This window comes from Mastigoproctus giganteus, chromosome 9 (assembly GCF_048544385.1).
Source record: "Mastigoproctus giganteus isolate SK-2022 chromosome 9, ASM4854438v1, whole genome shotgun sequence".
NCBI lineage: Eukaryota > Metazoa > Arthropoda > Arachnida > Uropygi > Thelyphonidae > Mastigoproctus > Mastigoproctus giganteus.
Window position 1 is genome coordinate 138671645 of NC_143583.1, and position 15295 is coordinate 138686939.

General features: G+C 38.1%; 1 protein-coding gene across 4 annotated transcripts in view; it reads left to right on the plus strand.

Annotated features, from left to right (window-relative positions):
• The window catches only part of LOC150080768 (plexin-A2-like), a 1384718-nt gene that overhangs the window by 1095759 nt on the left and 273664 nt on the right, over positions 1–15295 (plus strand). For all 4 annotated transcript variants that reach the window (XM_090381170.1, XM_090381171.1, XM_090381172.1 and 1 more), the window contains one exon: positions 1439–1630. In XM_090381170.1, coding sequence (XP_090237296.1) covers positions 1439–1630 — 192 coding nt within the window. The remainder of the gene's footprint in view (positions 1–1438; positions 1631–15295) is intronic.

Below are 15295 nucleotides of genomic sequence, written 5' to 3' on the forward strand. Positions count from 1 at the left end.
ATTTATACTGGATTATAAAACCTTTTCGGGAATTAAGGGAAAATAAGGACATTCTAATTCACAAAGCTGATAAGGGGGATACTGTAGTAATTTTGAATAAAGCGGATTATAATAAAAAAATTACATTATATCAGATAGGTCCACATACCAAGAGGTAGACTCTGCCGTGTTTGATAATGAGGTTAATCAATACAACAGATTGATTACTTCATACCGTAAAAAGGATTACATAAAGGATTACATGGAATTAGCATTCCATGCGATAAATGAAAACCATACGTTCCTGTTTAACAAAGCCAAAATTTTAAGTATTCAACATAATTATACAAAATTATTGATTGCCAAGACTTTAGAAATGAAAATACAAAAAAACTATCAACGTTCGGTGACCATTTCTCATATCTAATTCGTGGACTTTCGAACGCATGCGTACCAAAGACTAATCTCCTATTTTTATGATTCCCAACATACTCCTTTTTCGTTAGTTTCATTCTACCTTGTGAACATGACAATAGTCAAAAAGTCTGTCCGCTTAAGGGTGGAATCTTTTAGTTATTTTGTCTCATAGTATTTTAATAGTAATTTATTGATATTCCAGTGAGGAATTTTTAATTGCATGGTTTCATGGTACTTTCATCCATTTTAATAGCATTTTATTCGTATTGTAATTTTGCATTTATGACAAAATGTCTTCTTTCACTAAAGGTTGCATGGGGGTTTAATATTTCTGGGGTCGAGGTGGGGTTTTCCGCTGTGATCCTGGAGTGTTGGACTGTCTGTGTGTCGATAGTGAGGAATACATTATGAGTTTTAAACTATTTTAATTATTTATGTAAATTGGTTTTAAGTATCATTTCGTAATTTATTCGTATAAGGAGATTTGGGAAAGAAGAAATCCTACGCACCGAATAAAAGGTAACTCCTTGTTTTTTTCCAAAATATTAATAGAACGTAGGAAAAATTGAGCATATGTAAGCTCTCATTTATCTAGTTAAAAAAAAAAAAAAAAAAAAACTCAAAGCGAAAACTCATAAAATGGTAACTACCTGTAATATATTATTATACAGTTTGTATTTTTCTTCCTGTTCTGATCACATTTTTAGGATGAGCTTTTTTCTACTATAGAAATCCCTAAATACACTAAAACTTTTTTCCTTAATTTATCCTTTCTAAAATGGGGGTGCCCTATATGCCCATGCATCTTATATGCTGTCAAATATGGTAGTTTGACAAATGTGCAACCTAGCTTAGCAAAGGCTGCCTGATAAATTTTTCCTTAATAGTAAGACAAGGCAGTACATAATAGAAGTATCATTCAGAGCCCCCCCCCCCATCTCATTACTAAATTTGAAATCATTTCAGATATGATAAATGTAATATGTACTTGGTAATCAATCAGTTGCCTTTTCTATTATGTTAAAGAAATTTTTTTTTTCAGGCGCAATAAAAACATTGTGGAGTGCATCACATCTCCCTCATCAGGTGCAGTAGATGAAACCGTAAGAGTAAAATTTGATAATGGCCTACGTGTGTTTGATGATTATAAATTTCTATATGTAGAAGATCCTGACATCAGTGAAGTCATTCCTGGCTCAACAGGACAAAGAGGGGTACCAAGGGGAATACCCAGGTTAGTTTTTTTATTAATTAGCTATTATTATCTCTTTCTCTCAATGGGCTTATCTCCATCCTACAATGGACACTGGTACCAGGTGTGCGGGATGGTTAAGTCTGGTCTACTATTACTGGTCGAAGAATTCTCTGACTGTCCTACATGTGTTCATAGCTTTCTGTAGTTCCATTTAAATGTTCTCTGCAATGTCCATTGCTGCTTGGTTCTTATGGAGGCTCTTTAGCACTATGCTGCTGGTAGGCATGGTAATTAGGATGGTCATTACTTGTTCCATATGCCACATTTCTTGTCTGTTGCTGTGTGCAGCACCAGTAGATTTTGTGACTAGGTCATCTCTAGTACAGCCTAGGGTTCATACTTGTAATATGATACTTTCATTAACTAAATGGTATTTTTGCACTAGCTTCTTCTATTATCATTGCAACCTGGTCATGGCTGTGTGTGTATTCCATCTGGGTGATAACCCCACATCCCATGACGATGTGCTGGATTGTTTCTGGGGTCAGGTGGCATCGTTGCCATGTATCACCTGTCACTCAGGGATCCTTGTATTTCCTGTAGTTCGTGGTATTTGATTACCTGCTTTTGGATGGCGAGCATGAATCCTTCAGCTTGGGGTAAAGCCTCTTGCTTCTGAGCCAGGCATTTGAAGCCATCTTATCTATGTAGCCTTGATGTAGGTCATTGTAATATCTACCATGGAGTGCCTTCATCACCAATCTTTTTGTCTTTCTTCTGTCTCTGTGAGTTGGGGGGGGGGGAATCTCATTGTTGAGGTTGAGCAGCATGTACCTTTTGTCTATCTTCCTTCTGGCTTGGTAGATTGGTACTATGTTTTTCCTGGAAGTAATCCTTCAGGTTCTCAATGAGATCTGCCAAACCCCCTTCCACCAACTTCCTGGACTATGGCCAACTTTGTGGGGTGTTGGCAGCTCTTGGTCATCTATCCTGGTCAATCTCACATCTCCTTTAACTCTGTATTGGTTCATTCTTTGATCCTGAAGGAGTGAGTTAGTACTTGGACTGCGTAGGTGTTTGACTCTAACCATGTTCCTATCATTTGGCTTTGATTTTGCAGGCTTGTCAGTCTCTGATGGTATTTCTCAGTCAGGTGGATCTTGATCTCCTTGTGTTTTAGCTGTTGAGCCTGCATCATCCCCAGATATTTGTAGCTTTCTCCCTCTGTCGTGGCTTCACTCTCTTCACCGGTCTTAAGCTGGCAGTTTTGGCTGACTAGATTTCCCTGATACAAACCGTGGGTCGTGCATTGCTTTAGGCTAAATTGTACCCTGTTGTCAATGCTGAACTCTTCAGTGATCTCAAGTAGCTGTTGGAGTTGATTCTCAGTCATAGAATAGTTTGATGTAATTCATGCCAATCACGTGAGGGCAGGTGTGTAGGTTATTCCTCTTTTTCTTTTCGGGTATATCAGTACCTGCTGTTCAGCATGGTGAATGGGTTGAGTGTTAGACAGAAGCACAGTGAACTTGGTATCTTCTTGGAAGATTACTTTCTGATGGGGATCAGGCTTCTCGTGATGTTCTCAACCTTGATCGTGGTCCTCCATTTCACAATGGTTGCTTGTAGGAAGTGTGTCAGTGCCAAGGCAGCCTTTGTAGATCTTCAGTGTTTCTATCAGCCAGCTGTGTGGCATGGAGTCAAAGGTCTTGCAGTAGTTAATGTAGGCTGTGTATAGCTTGCTATGTTTCATGTAGGCTTGCTCTGCGACTGCTGCCTAAATTGTCAATTTCTGCTTCCATCCTTTGCTCATCTGCTTACATCCCTTCTGCTGCTTGGCCACAGTGTTCTGGCTCTTGGTTGTCATCTTGTTGAGACCGCTGATCAATCTGTACTTAGCCAGGTTTGTAGTGTCTTTGTCCATAGGCTTCGGATAGGTGATCCTTGAGTCAGACTGTGGGATTGTGTTAGGATGCCTTATCTGGGTGAATTGTTCCACTGTGTGTGTGTGTGTGTGTGTGTGTGCGCGCAGCTGAACTTCTTGTACCAGCTGTTTTGGATATTATCTGTTCCTGAGGTTTGCCAGTTGTAATTCTTCCTCCTGAATCTTCCATTCTGTCATCTCTTGAATGTCCTTTTTCTTACAATCTATATCCATGGGGCACAGCTTTTATGGCTAACTTTTCTGCTTCACAGGCACCCTAAAACTCCTTGAGTGCCTTCCGTTGGGGTGTCCATTGCCTTCCTTCTTTGTCTTGTCTAATTTTCCTGTATAACGCTCTGGTTTTTATCAAATATCCTGTTGTCTCTCGTGTAGACTTCTTTCCCTGACTAGTAGTTCCTAATCTTTGTTTTGTTTTCTATTGATCTCTGGTTTCTCTTCCGTTCATCCTGGTGGCTGCTACAATGGCACAGTAGATATCTGTGCAGATGGTATCTAGTGTTACTTTGTTGAGATAATCCAGTATTATTCACCGATTGAGGTGGTTATGACTTAGCCACAGTTCTGTTGGGTCTCTTTGGTATGGCATAGGTCTTTGTAGGATCCATTCCCTCAAATTCTGCTAGTGGCTTCTTCCACTCTTTTTCTATTTTGGGTCACAACCTCGTCTGTTTTCTTTATCTGCTCCAGTGGTACTTGCTGTTCCTCCTCCAGTTCTGGTTCATTTGTGTTCGTATTTTTAGATTGGTTACTCGCATCCTGCTTGATTTTTTTTCAAGCTTGTAGGAGCTTTTTCTTCATCATGATGATATATCTGTTAATTGCTATTCAATGTTTGGTGACCTGAAAATTCAGGAAATGTTACGACCAGTTGGTGTAGAAAACTACATAGACAGGACATACTAGAGACTTACATTTCATGTAGGTCTCTAGTATATAACATGGAACAAAGCTGGAGACCTAATGAATGTATTCATTAGGTCTCCTAATGAATACATAATGAATGTATTCATTTTGATGCTCCACTTCATACAATGGTGTTTTCTTCCTTCCTGAGTGGTCACTAATACAGTTGCACAAGAAGCACTTCTAGTTGGTTGGGCTGGATGGCCTTGCCCTTCCCTTGTGCCGATCGGGCTAGCCGAGTGGGTAAAGTACCTGCCCGGCAACCCAAAGGTCGCGGGTTCGATTCCCGCTTCGGGCTTGGATCACTGTACTGCAAAAACCTTTGGAGGTGCAATATGGCCACAGAAGCCGATGCGCCAACAACTACCAAATCAAAAAAAAAAAAAAAAAAAAAAAAACCTTCCCTTGTGGTAGCCATATGTGGAATAATGCCACTTGCCCCACTATCTTCCTCGTAAGACTGTCTTTGACTTTTCGAACCAACCAACCCCCTCTGCCTAAAGCCTGAACCTGAGTGACTTTATTCTGTGACAAGAATGACAGAGTGCCACACTCAATGCAGTATATTCACTATTTATACTTCTCACCTTCATCCATATATAGTGGTGGACCTGTTTAGGTTTGGCTTTTTTTGCATCCTGTGGTTGGTGGTAGTTATTGAGAGTAACACGAAATGATGTCACTCTGCCTTACCATCACGTTGACCTTGAGGGAGGTAGGTCCAATGAAGTGACTTTTGCGATCCCCTGCATTGGAGGATTTGAACTCTCTGCCATCACATTGGTATCTAGCACAGTGGTTACACAGTGTAACCACTGTGCTAATTGGCCCTAAATGCCAAGTGATTTTTCTAGTGTTTTTCCTAGGGAGAGTACTACATTTTTCATGAACTCTTCCCCCCCGTCACAATGTCATTGCTGCACTCACTAGCTGCTAACCCTGTTTGCAAAGGTACTGCTATCTCCACTAGCAACATACTGGCCTCCTGATCATTTGGTCACTGGTTGCTACTAGTGACCAAACGATCAGGAGATATTTGTAGCATCATCCCCAGATATTTGTAGCTTTCTCCCTCTGTCATTCTTGTCAAAATAAGTTTTGCCAAAATTCTCAAATAATATAATGTACCGACAAGATAGGAGCTCAGAGTCTCCTGCCCTTGGAGAAGTAGCTATACTTATTATTTCTAAAACACTGTCCAGGCCCATCCAATTACAAACCGCCCTACAAGCTAAGCTGTGGCAGTTCATATTGCAGTGGGTATTTCAGTTACCTTTGTTTCCATTTATATTCCACCATCTCTACCATTTCCTCATTTAGAATTCAACAATCTCATTACACAACTCCCAAATCCAATTTGTCTTTTTGGGTATTTTAATGGCTACCATCCATTGTGTGGGAGTCAGACAAACCCATGCTGTGTCTGAATTATCACTACTGTCTTGTCTAGATGATCCTGCAATGCTTCTTTAACCAGTGACTCCATTATTTTCCCTGGAACAGAAGTCAAACTAAATGAACTAGATAATCTGATAGCTCAACTACCCACACTTTTCTGCATCTTCCTTTGGGATCTATATGATCACCATACACTATGTGGTAATAATCATAGAGATCAAAAAGGAAAACAAGTTCCATAATTTTTAGATAACTTTCTTGTCCTAAATGTTGGGTAACCTCTCTATGTTCACCTTCCTTCCAGAACAAATACTGTCATTGATTTGACAATCTGTTTAGCAACTCTGTATCCTAATTTAAAATGAAAGACACTTTAAAATTCGGATATAGCATTCATTAATCAACAAACCACTATGTAGCAACTATTTTGGCAATCAAATTACTCGACAAGCCCTATTTGCCCTGGTAAATATCTGTGGCTCGCTGAGAAAGCAGGTTAGCAAACCTATAAAAAATGTTGCGACACTTGACCCACAAATAATTCAACAATCTTCAACTGATGAAGCATTTCATTATGTCACACAAGAAATTCAGCTGAAAAAGCCATATCAAATTCCCATCAAAACTGCTAGTGCACCCAAAAATGTGTGGGTGCCAATTGCCACGTACTTAAAAAAAGAACAATAAATTCTGGAAAAATCTTTCGTCACAATCCACTCCAATGCAATATTACTACTCAAAATAAAACAAGTGTGATAGCACAAGAGGTATGAATGCAATAAAATGGCTACTTGGATCCACTTCGCTTCAGCCATAAATGACAATGACAATAACACACAACATTTGGAAAACAGTCAAGAAACTGACAAGTACTAGACTTCTTGTCTGCCTATTATGGAATGGAGGGTTTAGAGTATTGCTGATCTCCTCACAGATTACCAATGTTTGGACATTTTGTTAAAATAACAGCAACAGAAAGCTATACATCATCCTTCTGAAGATACAATAACTTAAATTTTTCTTTGAAAAGAGATGAACAATATATCCTACCTTTTTACTATTCATGAAATTTGTAGAGCCCAATCAACATCTGAGCTACAGTGCTGTAGTACCAGATGTAATTCACTATTCCATGATGTAGGAATTAAGTATCAAATCATCACACTCACTCACTTTTCAATTTCTTTAATAGACCACATAGAAGATACATTTCCTAAACAGTGGAAACATACCGTAGTTTGCGTTCCTCAAACCAGGTAAAGATCCGATGAATGTTCATCAGATGTTTACCCTCAGTTGCTTCTTCAAAATCTGCAAAAAGATGGTAAACCATTGACTGGTATGGTATCTAGAAAAATTCAACCTCTTTTGTCCTGCATAATTTGTTATTAGGTAAATTTAAAAGAGTAAGAGAAGTACCTCAATATTTTGCGTAGAATGCTTCCAGTCAATGCTCTCCAAATGTAGAATGAATAAAATAAAGGGGTAGAATGATTTTAATGAATTCTATCAGTCATAGAGATATGACCAGTCCGATGCACAACGGAGTTGAAAGCTGAGAGCCCCAACCTGACCCCGAAACACATCAAACCAAATCAGGAAAATCCATCGGTTACAGAAGACATTCTGTCAGAATAATTAAAATAATTTTTAAAAAATAAAGCATTCTACACAAAAAAATTTAGGTAACCTCTTACTCTGTTAAATTATTGAATTATTGTTACAGTGTAGAAGTTATTGAGCCTAGTAGCTCTGTGTTTTTTACAAATGTTATTAGATAAAATAAGTCAATGGCACATATTAATAAGAACAGAGATTGCCATTTGGAAAGCATTCCTAATTTGAATCATCATGTAATTGTTTGATTTGACCTCAATAAGATGTCATTCCACATGAGAGTATGGAATACTCCATGAATTACATTGACATGGACTTTACAACACTTTGAGATCCTTATTCAAGTTCTTCTTGTACAAACAGATGGTCCACGTTCATTTCAAAACGTCATTATCCCAAATCTCTCAAAAAAAGGCGACTCCCTGGGGCTCCTGTGTAGTGCTGCCCTTTTATAATTGCAATTAGCACCATTGTCTGACAATGGGATCTATCCAATTATATTAAGTGAGACAGCAAAGGAGATGAGCAAACCGCTAGCCATAATTATGAGAGCATCTTTGGATTCTGGGGAGGTCCAGTATTCATGAGATGTGCAAATGTATCCCCAATTCACAAAAGGGGATCAAGAAGTGACATGAGTAATTACAGATCTGTTAGCTGTTAGCTTAACTTCTGTTCTGGGGAAAATAATGGAGTCACTGTTTAAAGAAGTGATGCAGGATCCAACTGGGCAGGAGTGCAGTTATAATTTGGTCACAGCATGGGTTCTTTAAGGGGAGATCTTGTCTGACCAGTTTGATTGGATACTGTGATGCAGTGACAAAGGAACTGGATGCGAAAAAAAAAAATTTATATCATATACTTGGATTTCAGGAAATCTTTTGATACTGTTGTACAGATTGGAGCAGTGTGGCATTAAGGGCAAGTTACTGCTACGGATAAAGGGATGGTTGAGTGGGAGAATCAGTGGACACTACCTCTTCATGAACTAATGTTATTAGTGAAGTCGCACAGGGTTCTGTACTTAGCCCATTTGCAGTTCTCTGTATTAATGATATTGATGAAGGAAAATCAAGTTTAATGTCTAAGTTTGGAGATGATACCAAGATTGGCAGAGGTGATTAATGACAGTATTGAAGGTATGCTATTGCAACAAGATCGGAAAAAGTTAGGCAAATGGACTGAGAAATGGCAATTGAACTTTAACATTGATAAATGCAAGGTGCTGCATTTAGGTAGCAGTAATCGCAGAGTAACGTGCCAACTGTGTGGCATTTCACTTGGGGTAATGGAAAATAAAAAGAATCTGGGGGTTAATTGTACAGTTAGATATGAAGTTCTCTGATCAGTGCAGATAGGCTGCCAGGACAGCTCATGAGGGTTTTATCAATGATATACAGGGATATTTTTTTAGTAGGCATAAGGAGGTAATGGTTACGCCACATCTTGAGCACTGCATACAGGCCTGAAAACCTCATTTTAGGAAGGGTATAGATTTTCTGTAATGGGTATAAAGAAGGGTAACACAATTGGTAAGGAGAACAAAACGGGTGCTCTTACCAAGAAAGGTTTCATTTCTGCAAATTACATCGTTTAGAGACTAGGCACATGTGAGGTGATCTGATTGATGTATTTAAGGCTTTGAATGTCTTGAACAAACTCACTACTGATGTGATTTTTTTCTCCTGCTCAGACTATGCACATGAAGGAACATAAATTCAGATTGAGAAAGGATGGGTGCAGAATAGATGTGCAGAAATTTGCCTTCAGCCAATTGGTGGTTGATTGCTTGAACAAACTTGCATCTGTTGTTGTGGTGGAAGTGGATAGTTTGAATAAATTCAAGGGGGAAAAAAGAGCCAAACTATTGGAGGGATTTTTTTTTTTGGCTGATGCTGTGTAAGCTTGCTTGCTTTTTTCATTTTCCACATACTACAAGGAGTGGTACAAAAGTAATGCCTCCGATTTGTTTCCTAAGAAAATTTAATTCCTACAACTTTTACATCAATTAATCCTCATCATTAATAAACACTGTTATTTTTCCACAAAGTCACCATTTTCTATGCAGTTCTGCCATCTCTCAGTCAGATGCTATATTCCTCCTGTAAAAGGCCTCACTCTTTCTCCGGAGGGCTTCACAGACACTGTGCTTGATCTGATCATCGTCCACAAAATGGGTTCCATGGAGTGCATCCTTCAGTGGGCGAAAGATGTGACAGTCGGATAGTACTATATCCGGATTATGAGAGGCATGAGAAAGAACAATATGCCCCAGTTTTGCAGTAGCCCCCATCATGCGCAGACTGGTGTGGGCCATGCATTGTCATGGAGAAGAACCTCATTAAGGTTTTCATTCGGTCGAACTCAACATTTCCACATATCAATCTGAGTTGATTGTGGTGCCACGCTCAAAGAAGTCCACAAGCAAGACCAATCTTTGTCCTAAAACACCGTTGCCATGTCTTTACCGACAGAAGGCTGCCTTTTGAACTTCTTGCTCTGTGAATTTTGATGGTGCCACTCTGTCTACTGTCTCTTCGTTTCCGGGTCATAATGGTGGACCCAGGTTTCGTCACCTGTGAATATGCGTGAAAGAAAAACCTCTCCTTCATTCTTGTAGCAGAATGAAGGAGAGGTTTCTTACAAATTTCTTTCTGGACTTCCTTGTGCTCATCTGTCAGCATTTTCAGGACCCACCAGGCTCAAAAGTTTGTTGTTGCCTAGTTCCTTTATGATGGTTATCACAGCAGACTTCCCTATGCCTACTGCATTGCACATTTCGCGTGTTGTGATGCAACGGTCCTCTTTGATCGGCATGTCAATCTGGCTCGTTGTCTGTTGTGGATGACATTACTGGCCGGCTGCTTTGGGGCTTGTCAACAGTGTCACATCTTGGGAGACCTTGATGGTTGGTGTAGTGTGCACAACCTACAGATTTCTGTTGACAAAACTAAACAAATGCTTTTGAAAGGTTATTTGAACCTGAATATACCCCCCCCCCCCCAATGTAAAAATTAATAATGAATCCATTAAAATTGTAAGAACATATAAATATCTTGGAATAATGATGGATGATAGATTTAGTTTTGTAGCCCACGCAAAAAATGTGCTGAATAATATGAAAGTCTTAACTGGTAAAATCATAAAATAACTAGAAATATCTGGGGAATTAAATCTGCAACTTTAAAGCTATATTAAGAGTGTATTTTTATACCAATAATTTGTTATGCTTCAGGAGCATGGGGTTATCGTGTTAATAATTGTTTAGTCTTGAAGTATTTGACTCAAGCACAACGGTTCTTTCTTCTTGCAATCACAAGAAATTGCAGAACAGTGACGACAATGGCACTCCAAGTATTGAGTGAAAACTTCCTATTCAATATGAAGTTATGAAATCAACAGGGATTACCTTTATTTTTGATATAGGATGCTTCTTTTTCAACAAACTCTCCTAGTCCAATGCAATAACAATTATTTGTAAAGGCAGTATAAAATTTATAAAAAAATGTTAAACATCTTCCCCACTGTCAGAACAATAGTGATCCAAACTCCACAGTCTCAATATTAAGTGCTCAACCCAACTACAGTCTACAACCACCATACCTCTGCCAGCAAGGAAAACATTGTCAATTAACATGAAAATTAAGATTTAAAATTAAATGGTGTAAAAAGCTTAGCTGCATATGGAGCAATTATTCTCTTCATTCCTTAAGTTGGACTAAAACTTTTGAAAACTACATGTTCACTTTGGTGAACATGTAGTTTCGAAAAGTTTTAGTCCAACTTAAATGAAGAGAATAATTGCTCCATATGCAGCTAAGCTTTTTAGACCATTTAATGCAGTCATATCTGACTGCATATGTCTAATTTCTGGTGAAACTAGAGATCTCTAGTGACCATTCATTGACATGCAAAATGATCTATGGTGCCACATTTGAAAGAAAAAGTTAGGAGGCATTACTTTAGTACTGATCCTCATACTAATATTAATACTAATTCCCAATTGATACATCACCATATGTTCACAATGCACTACTGTTATTTTTATAACATTATTCTTTGTCATTTTAACAACATGTATATAGTTGAGAGATAGGTATGAGGGGCAATGACTAACATAAGTTCTTTGAAAGAAAGTCAGTGGTTTTGAACTTTGTCCCCAAAATACAACGTGCATCCATTTTTACCAAGTAACTTCCATTCCACCCAGATATGGAGCTGCAGCTCAGTGGCTAACCAGTACCAGTACATGCCAACATGCAGTTCCTAGGATTCATAGTAGACTTTAAATTTACCTTTCTAGAACATTATAAAGGAAGATCATTCTGTCAAAATTTAAACATCATTTGGGTTCCCTCAATAACTAAGTGAATAGCCAATCACCTTACCTTGTTACAGTTATATAGATCCCTGATGAGATCTGAACTATATAAAGCACCAGTATATAGTTCAGCATGATGCAGAGTTTTCTTCTGGCTTGACTTCATTTTCCATATCACAATACACATTGCCCGAGAAGTATACTACACATCTCCAATATATAGTCTGTACACTGAAGTACATGAAACACTCACCTTCTCAGAACACAACTTATATTGCACTATGCATATAAAATTAGCTTTTATATGCATAGAATTAACTATTATTAACTGCATTATTAATTAATTAAATTAACTGTTTAAAAAAATATTTATTAATATATTTGCATGTTAGCTTAATCTTTTTTGTCGTTTGTTACTACATTAGGGTCTCGCTTTAATTGGCCATATTTTTGTCGAGATTTTTCTGCGAATCAGATTTCTGGTGTCATGGACCCAGCAAGAAAACAAAATTAAAATATTCTGGGAACAAGTACATAGCACTGTAGCAATCCTATAACTTTTTTCACTTCAGTTAGTCTTTGCTATCTGTGTCATTTGGATTGCAGTCACTCCATGTGTACATATTTTTGTTCTTAATTTTTGTTTTTTAAATTACGTTAACTTGAAATGATAGGCTCGAACAAGAGTAAACGGAATGTGTTAACTATTGGAACATATTGATAATGGAGAACCTGTAAAATGGATATGTAATGAACTGGGTGTCTGAAAAAGCCCGCCCAGAGGTCAGCTTGATGGATTCTTTTCTATTTGAAGAATGGTTTTCAACTGAATTCGCTCTAAAAGTTAAGGCACATTTGATGCATTTGAAATTGCCACTCAAGGCTGTTCTTGTCCTTAACAACGCTCCAGTGCATCTCATCGACCTATCTTCTGATGACATCAAGGTGGGTTACATCTTTAGTGCGACCTATCGATCAAGGTGTGATAATTAGTCTGAAAAGCTGTTACAGAGAAGAAAACTTCTTTCAGACATTTTTGAGAAGATTGCCAAAGAAGAAATGGAACTCACTGAGGCCCTTAAGAAAATTAACATCCAGGATGTGATTTACAATTTGGCATCTGCTGTTGAGGAAATGTGGTCATCAACATTTGAGGTCATGGAGAAAACTATGGCCTGGTGTTGAAATATTAACATCAAACTGCGATCTGGACAAAGAGCCTTGTGCTGAGGATCTGACAGACCACGACAACTTTGCTCCACTTAACAGTTTGAAACAGTTATCAGATTTAAAGACCTAGAAGAAGGAGACATCCATAAATGGCTTGCAGGCGATAACATTCTAGAGAATGAAATGTTAACAGACGATGAAATTATCGAAGCAGTTAGTCAAGGAGAAATGGCAGAAGAGGAAGAACTATAGAACCCAGAAGCTATGAGCGAGATAAAGATGACAAAAGAATTAAGTCACTTGGAAGGAAAGAAAGTGCTTGAAACTGCAATAAAATATATCGAACAGCAAGATAATTCATCTGCCCTTGGTATAATTCTTATGAAAAAGTGACGTGATTTTGCTTTAAGGAACGAATTTAAATCAAAAAGACAAATGAAGATTATCGATTTTTTTTTTTTTTTTTTTTTTTCTAAATAAATGTTTAATAAACATTTATATACAACATACTGTATATATATTTTTTATTTAATATACAACCTATAAATTGTATTTTGCATGTGTTTTTGGATTAACCAGCCATTTGTTTATCTGGCCTGAGGTCCAGTCCCATAGAGGCCGGTTAATTGGGAGTCTACTGTACTTTCAAATATATGTGGTCCCAGTTGTGGGCCAGCCCCTTCAGTAGAAGGGGCTGGCCCACATCTGAAAAACATTATGAAACACTGTTCTAGACAATGCAAAAAAGTTGGCAGTTGAACTGGAAATTGAACTTGAATTTGTGCAAACAAGAATTTTCTCTGAAAGAAAATTTATTAATGAACACCAATATGATAAATAAATAAATAAAAAAATTTGATGAATTTGAGGTATTGCTCAAAACATCAAAAGCAGATATTGTTGGGATATATGAGACGTGGTGTCACACAGATATAAGAAATGCAGAACTGGAATTTGGAGAGTATAATGTGTACAGGAAGGATAGGAAGGGAGAGAGGGGTTAGCTATTAGTTAAAAAACACATAAAATCCAAGGAAATGAAGCCAGTCGACATCTCTGGACATTGCAGTGTCGAGTCAGTTTGGTGTTGACACAAGCATTGGGAGATCAAAATTGAGAGTAGGAGTGTGTTATAGGCCCAATGACTCTCATAAGTATAATAAGAAACTGTACAGGGAAATAGAGTGGGCCAGTAAATCAGAGAGTCTTATAATGGGGGATTTTAATTTCCCAGATATTGACTGGAATTTGTGGGTTGGTCACTCACACACTAGCAAGGCTTTTTTGGATTTATTGGATGACTGTATTCTACATCAGCATGTTCAGGAGGCAACTAGAGGGAGTAATACTCTTGATCTATCAGTAGCGATTCTTCATGCATTAAGAATCTGCAGATAAAGGAACCACTAGGTGACAGTGAACACAGTGTGCTGAAGTGGGATTTACTCAAAGAGGTAACTACCATCAGGGGAAAAGTAAAGGGGTTTTGCTTTCTTAAAGGCGACTACGGTGGTCTGAGACAGTATTTAAATTCTATACAGTGGAACCAACTGATGATGTTACCAACAGCAAATTCAAAATGGGAAGGATTCCAAGAATTTATCTTGGAAGCTACAAGGCTTTACATGCCAACTAAGAAATATTGTTCAAGGTTTAGGCCTAAATGGATGTCAGATGAACTAATGAGACATGTGGCAGAGAAGAAAAATGCATGGGATACATATAAATTAATGGGTGACATGGAAGCCTATGATAGATATAAGCTGATCTGTCACAAAGGAGATTAGGCAGGCAAAGGCAGATCATGAGAAATATTTGGCAAAGGATGCAAAGAAAAACAGCAAAGAGTTCTTGACCTATGTAAACTCTAGAAGGAAAGGGATGCATCAGATTGATCCACTGGATGTTGATGGTTCAACTGTTGATGATTGTGCTCAGGTGGCTAACAAACTAAATGAGTATTTTGCATCTACATTCAAACATGACAAGTTATTCAGGGTGGGGAATGCCAGAGGTGAATTAAAGTCTGGAAGTGAGCTAGTTGATTTTGTAAAACTAAGAGGAAAGTGGAGGAGAAATTGTTGAAGATAAGCATAAAAAAGGCAATCTGGGTGGATGGGATCTATGCAGTTATATTAAAGGAGGCAGCAAAGGAAGTAAGCAAATGCTTAGCAATAATTAAGAGAGCTTCTTTGAACTCAGGGGAGGTACCCATGTACTGGAGATGTGCAAATGTGACCCCAATTCACAAAGGAGAATCAAAGGGCAACACAAGTAATTATAGACCTGTTAGTTTAACATCTGTTCCAGGAAAATTAATGGAGGCACTGGTTAAAGAAGCACTGCAGGA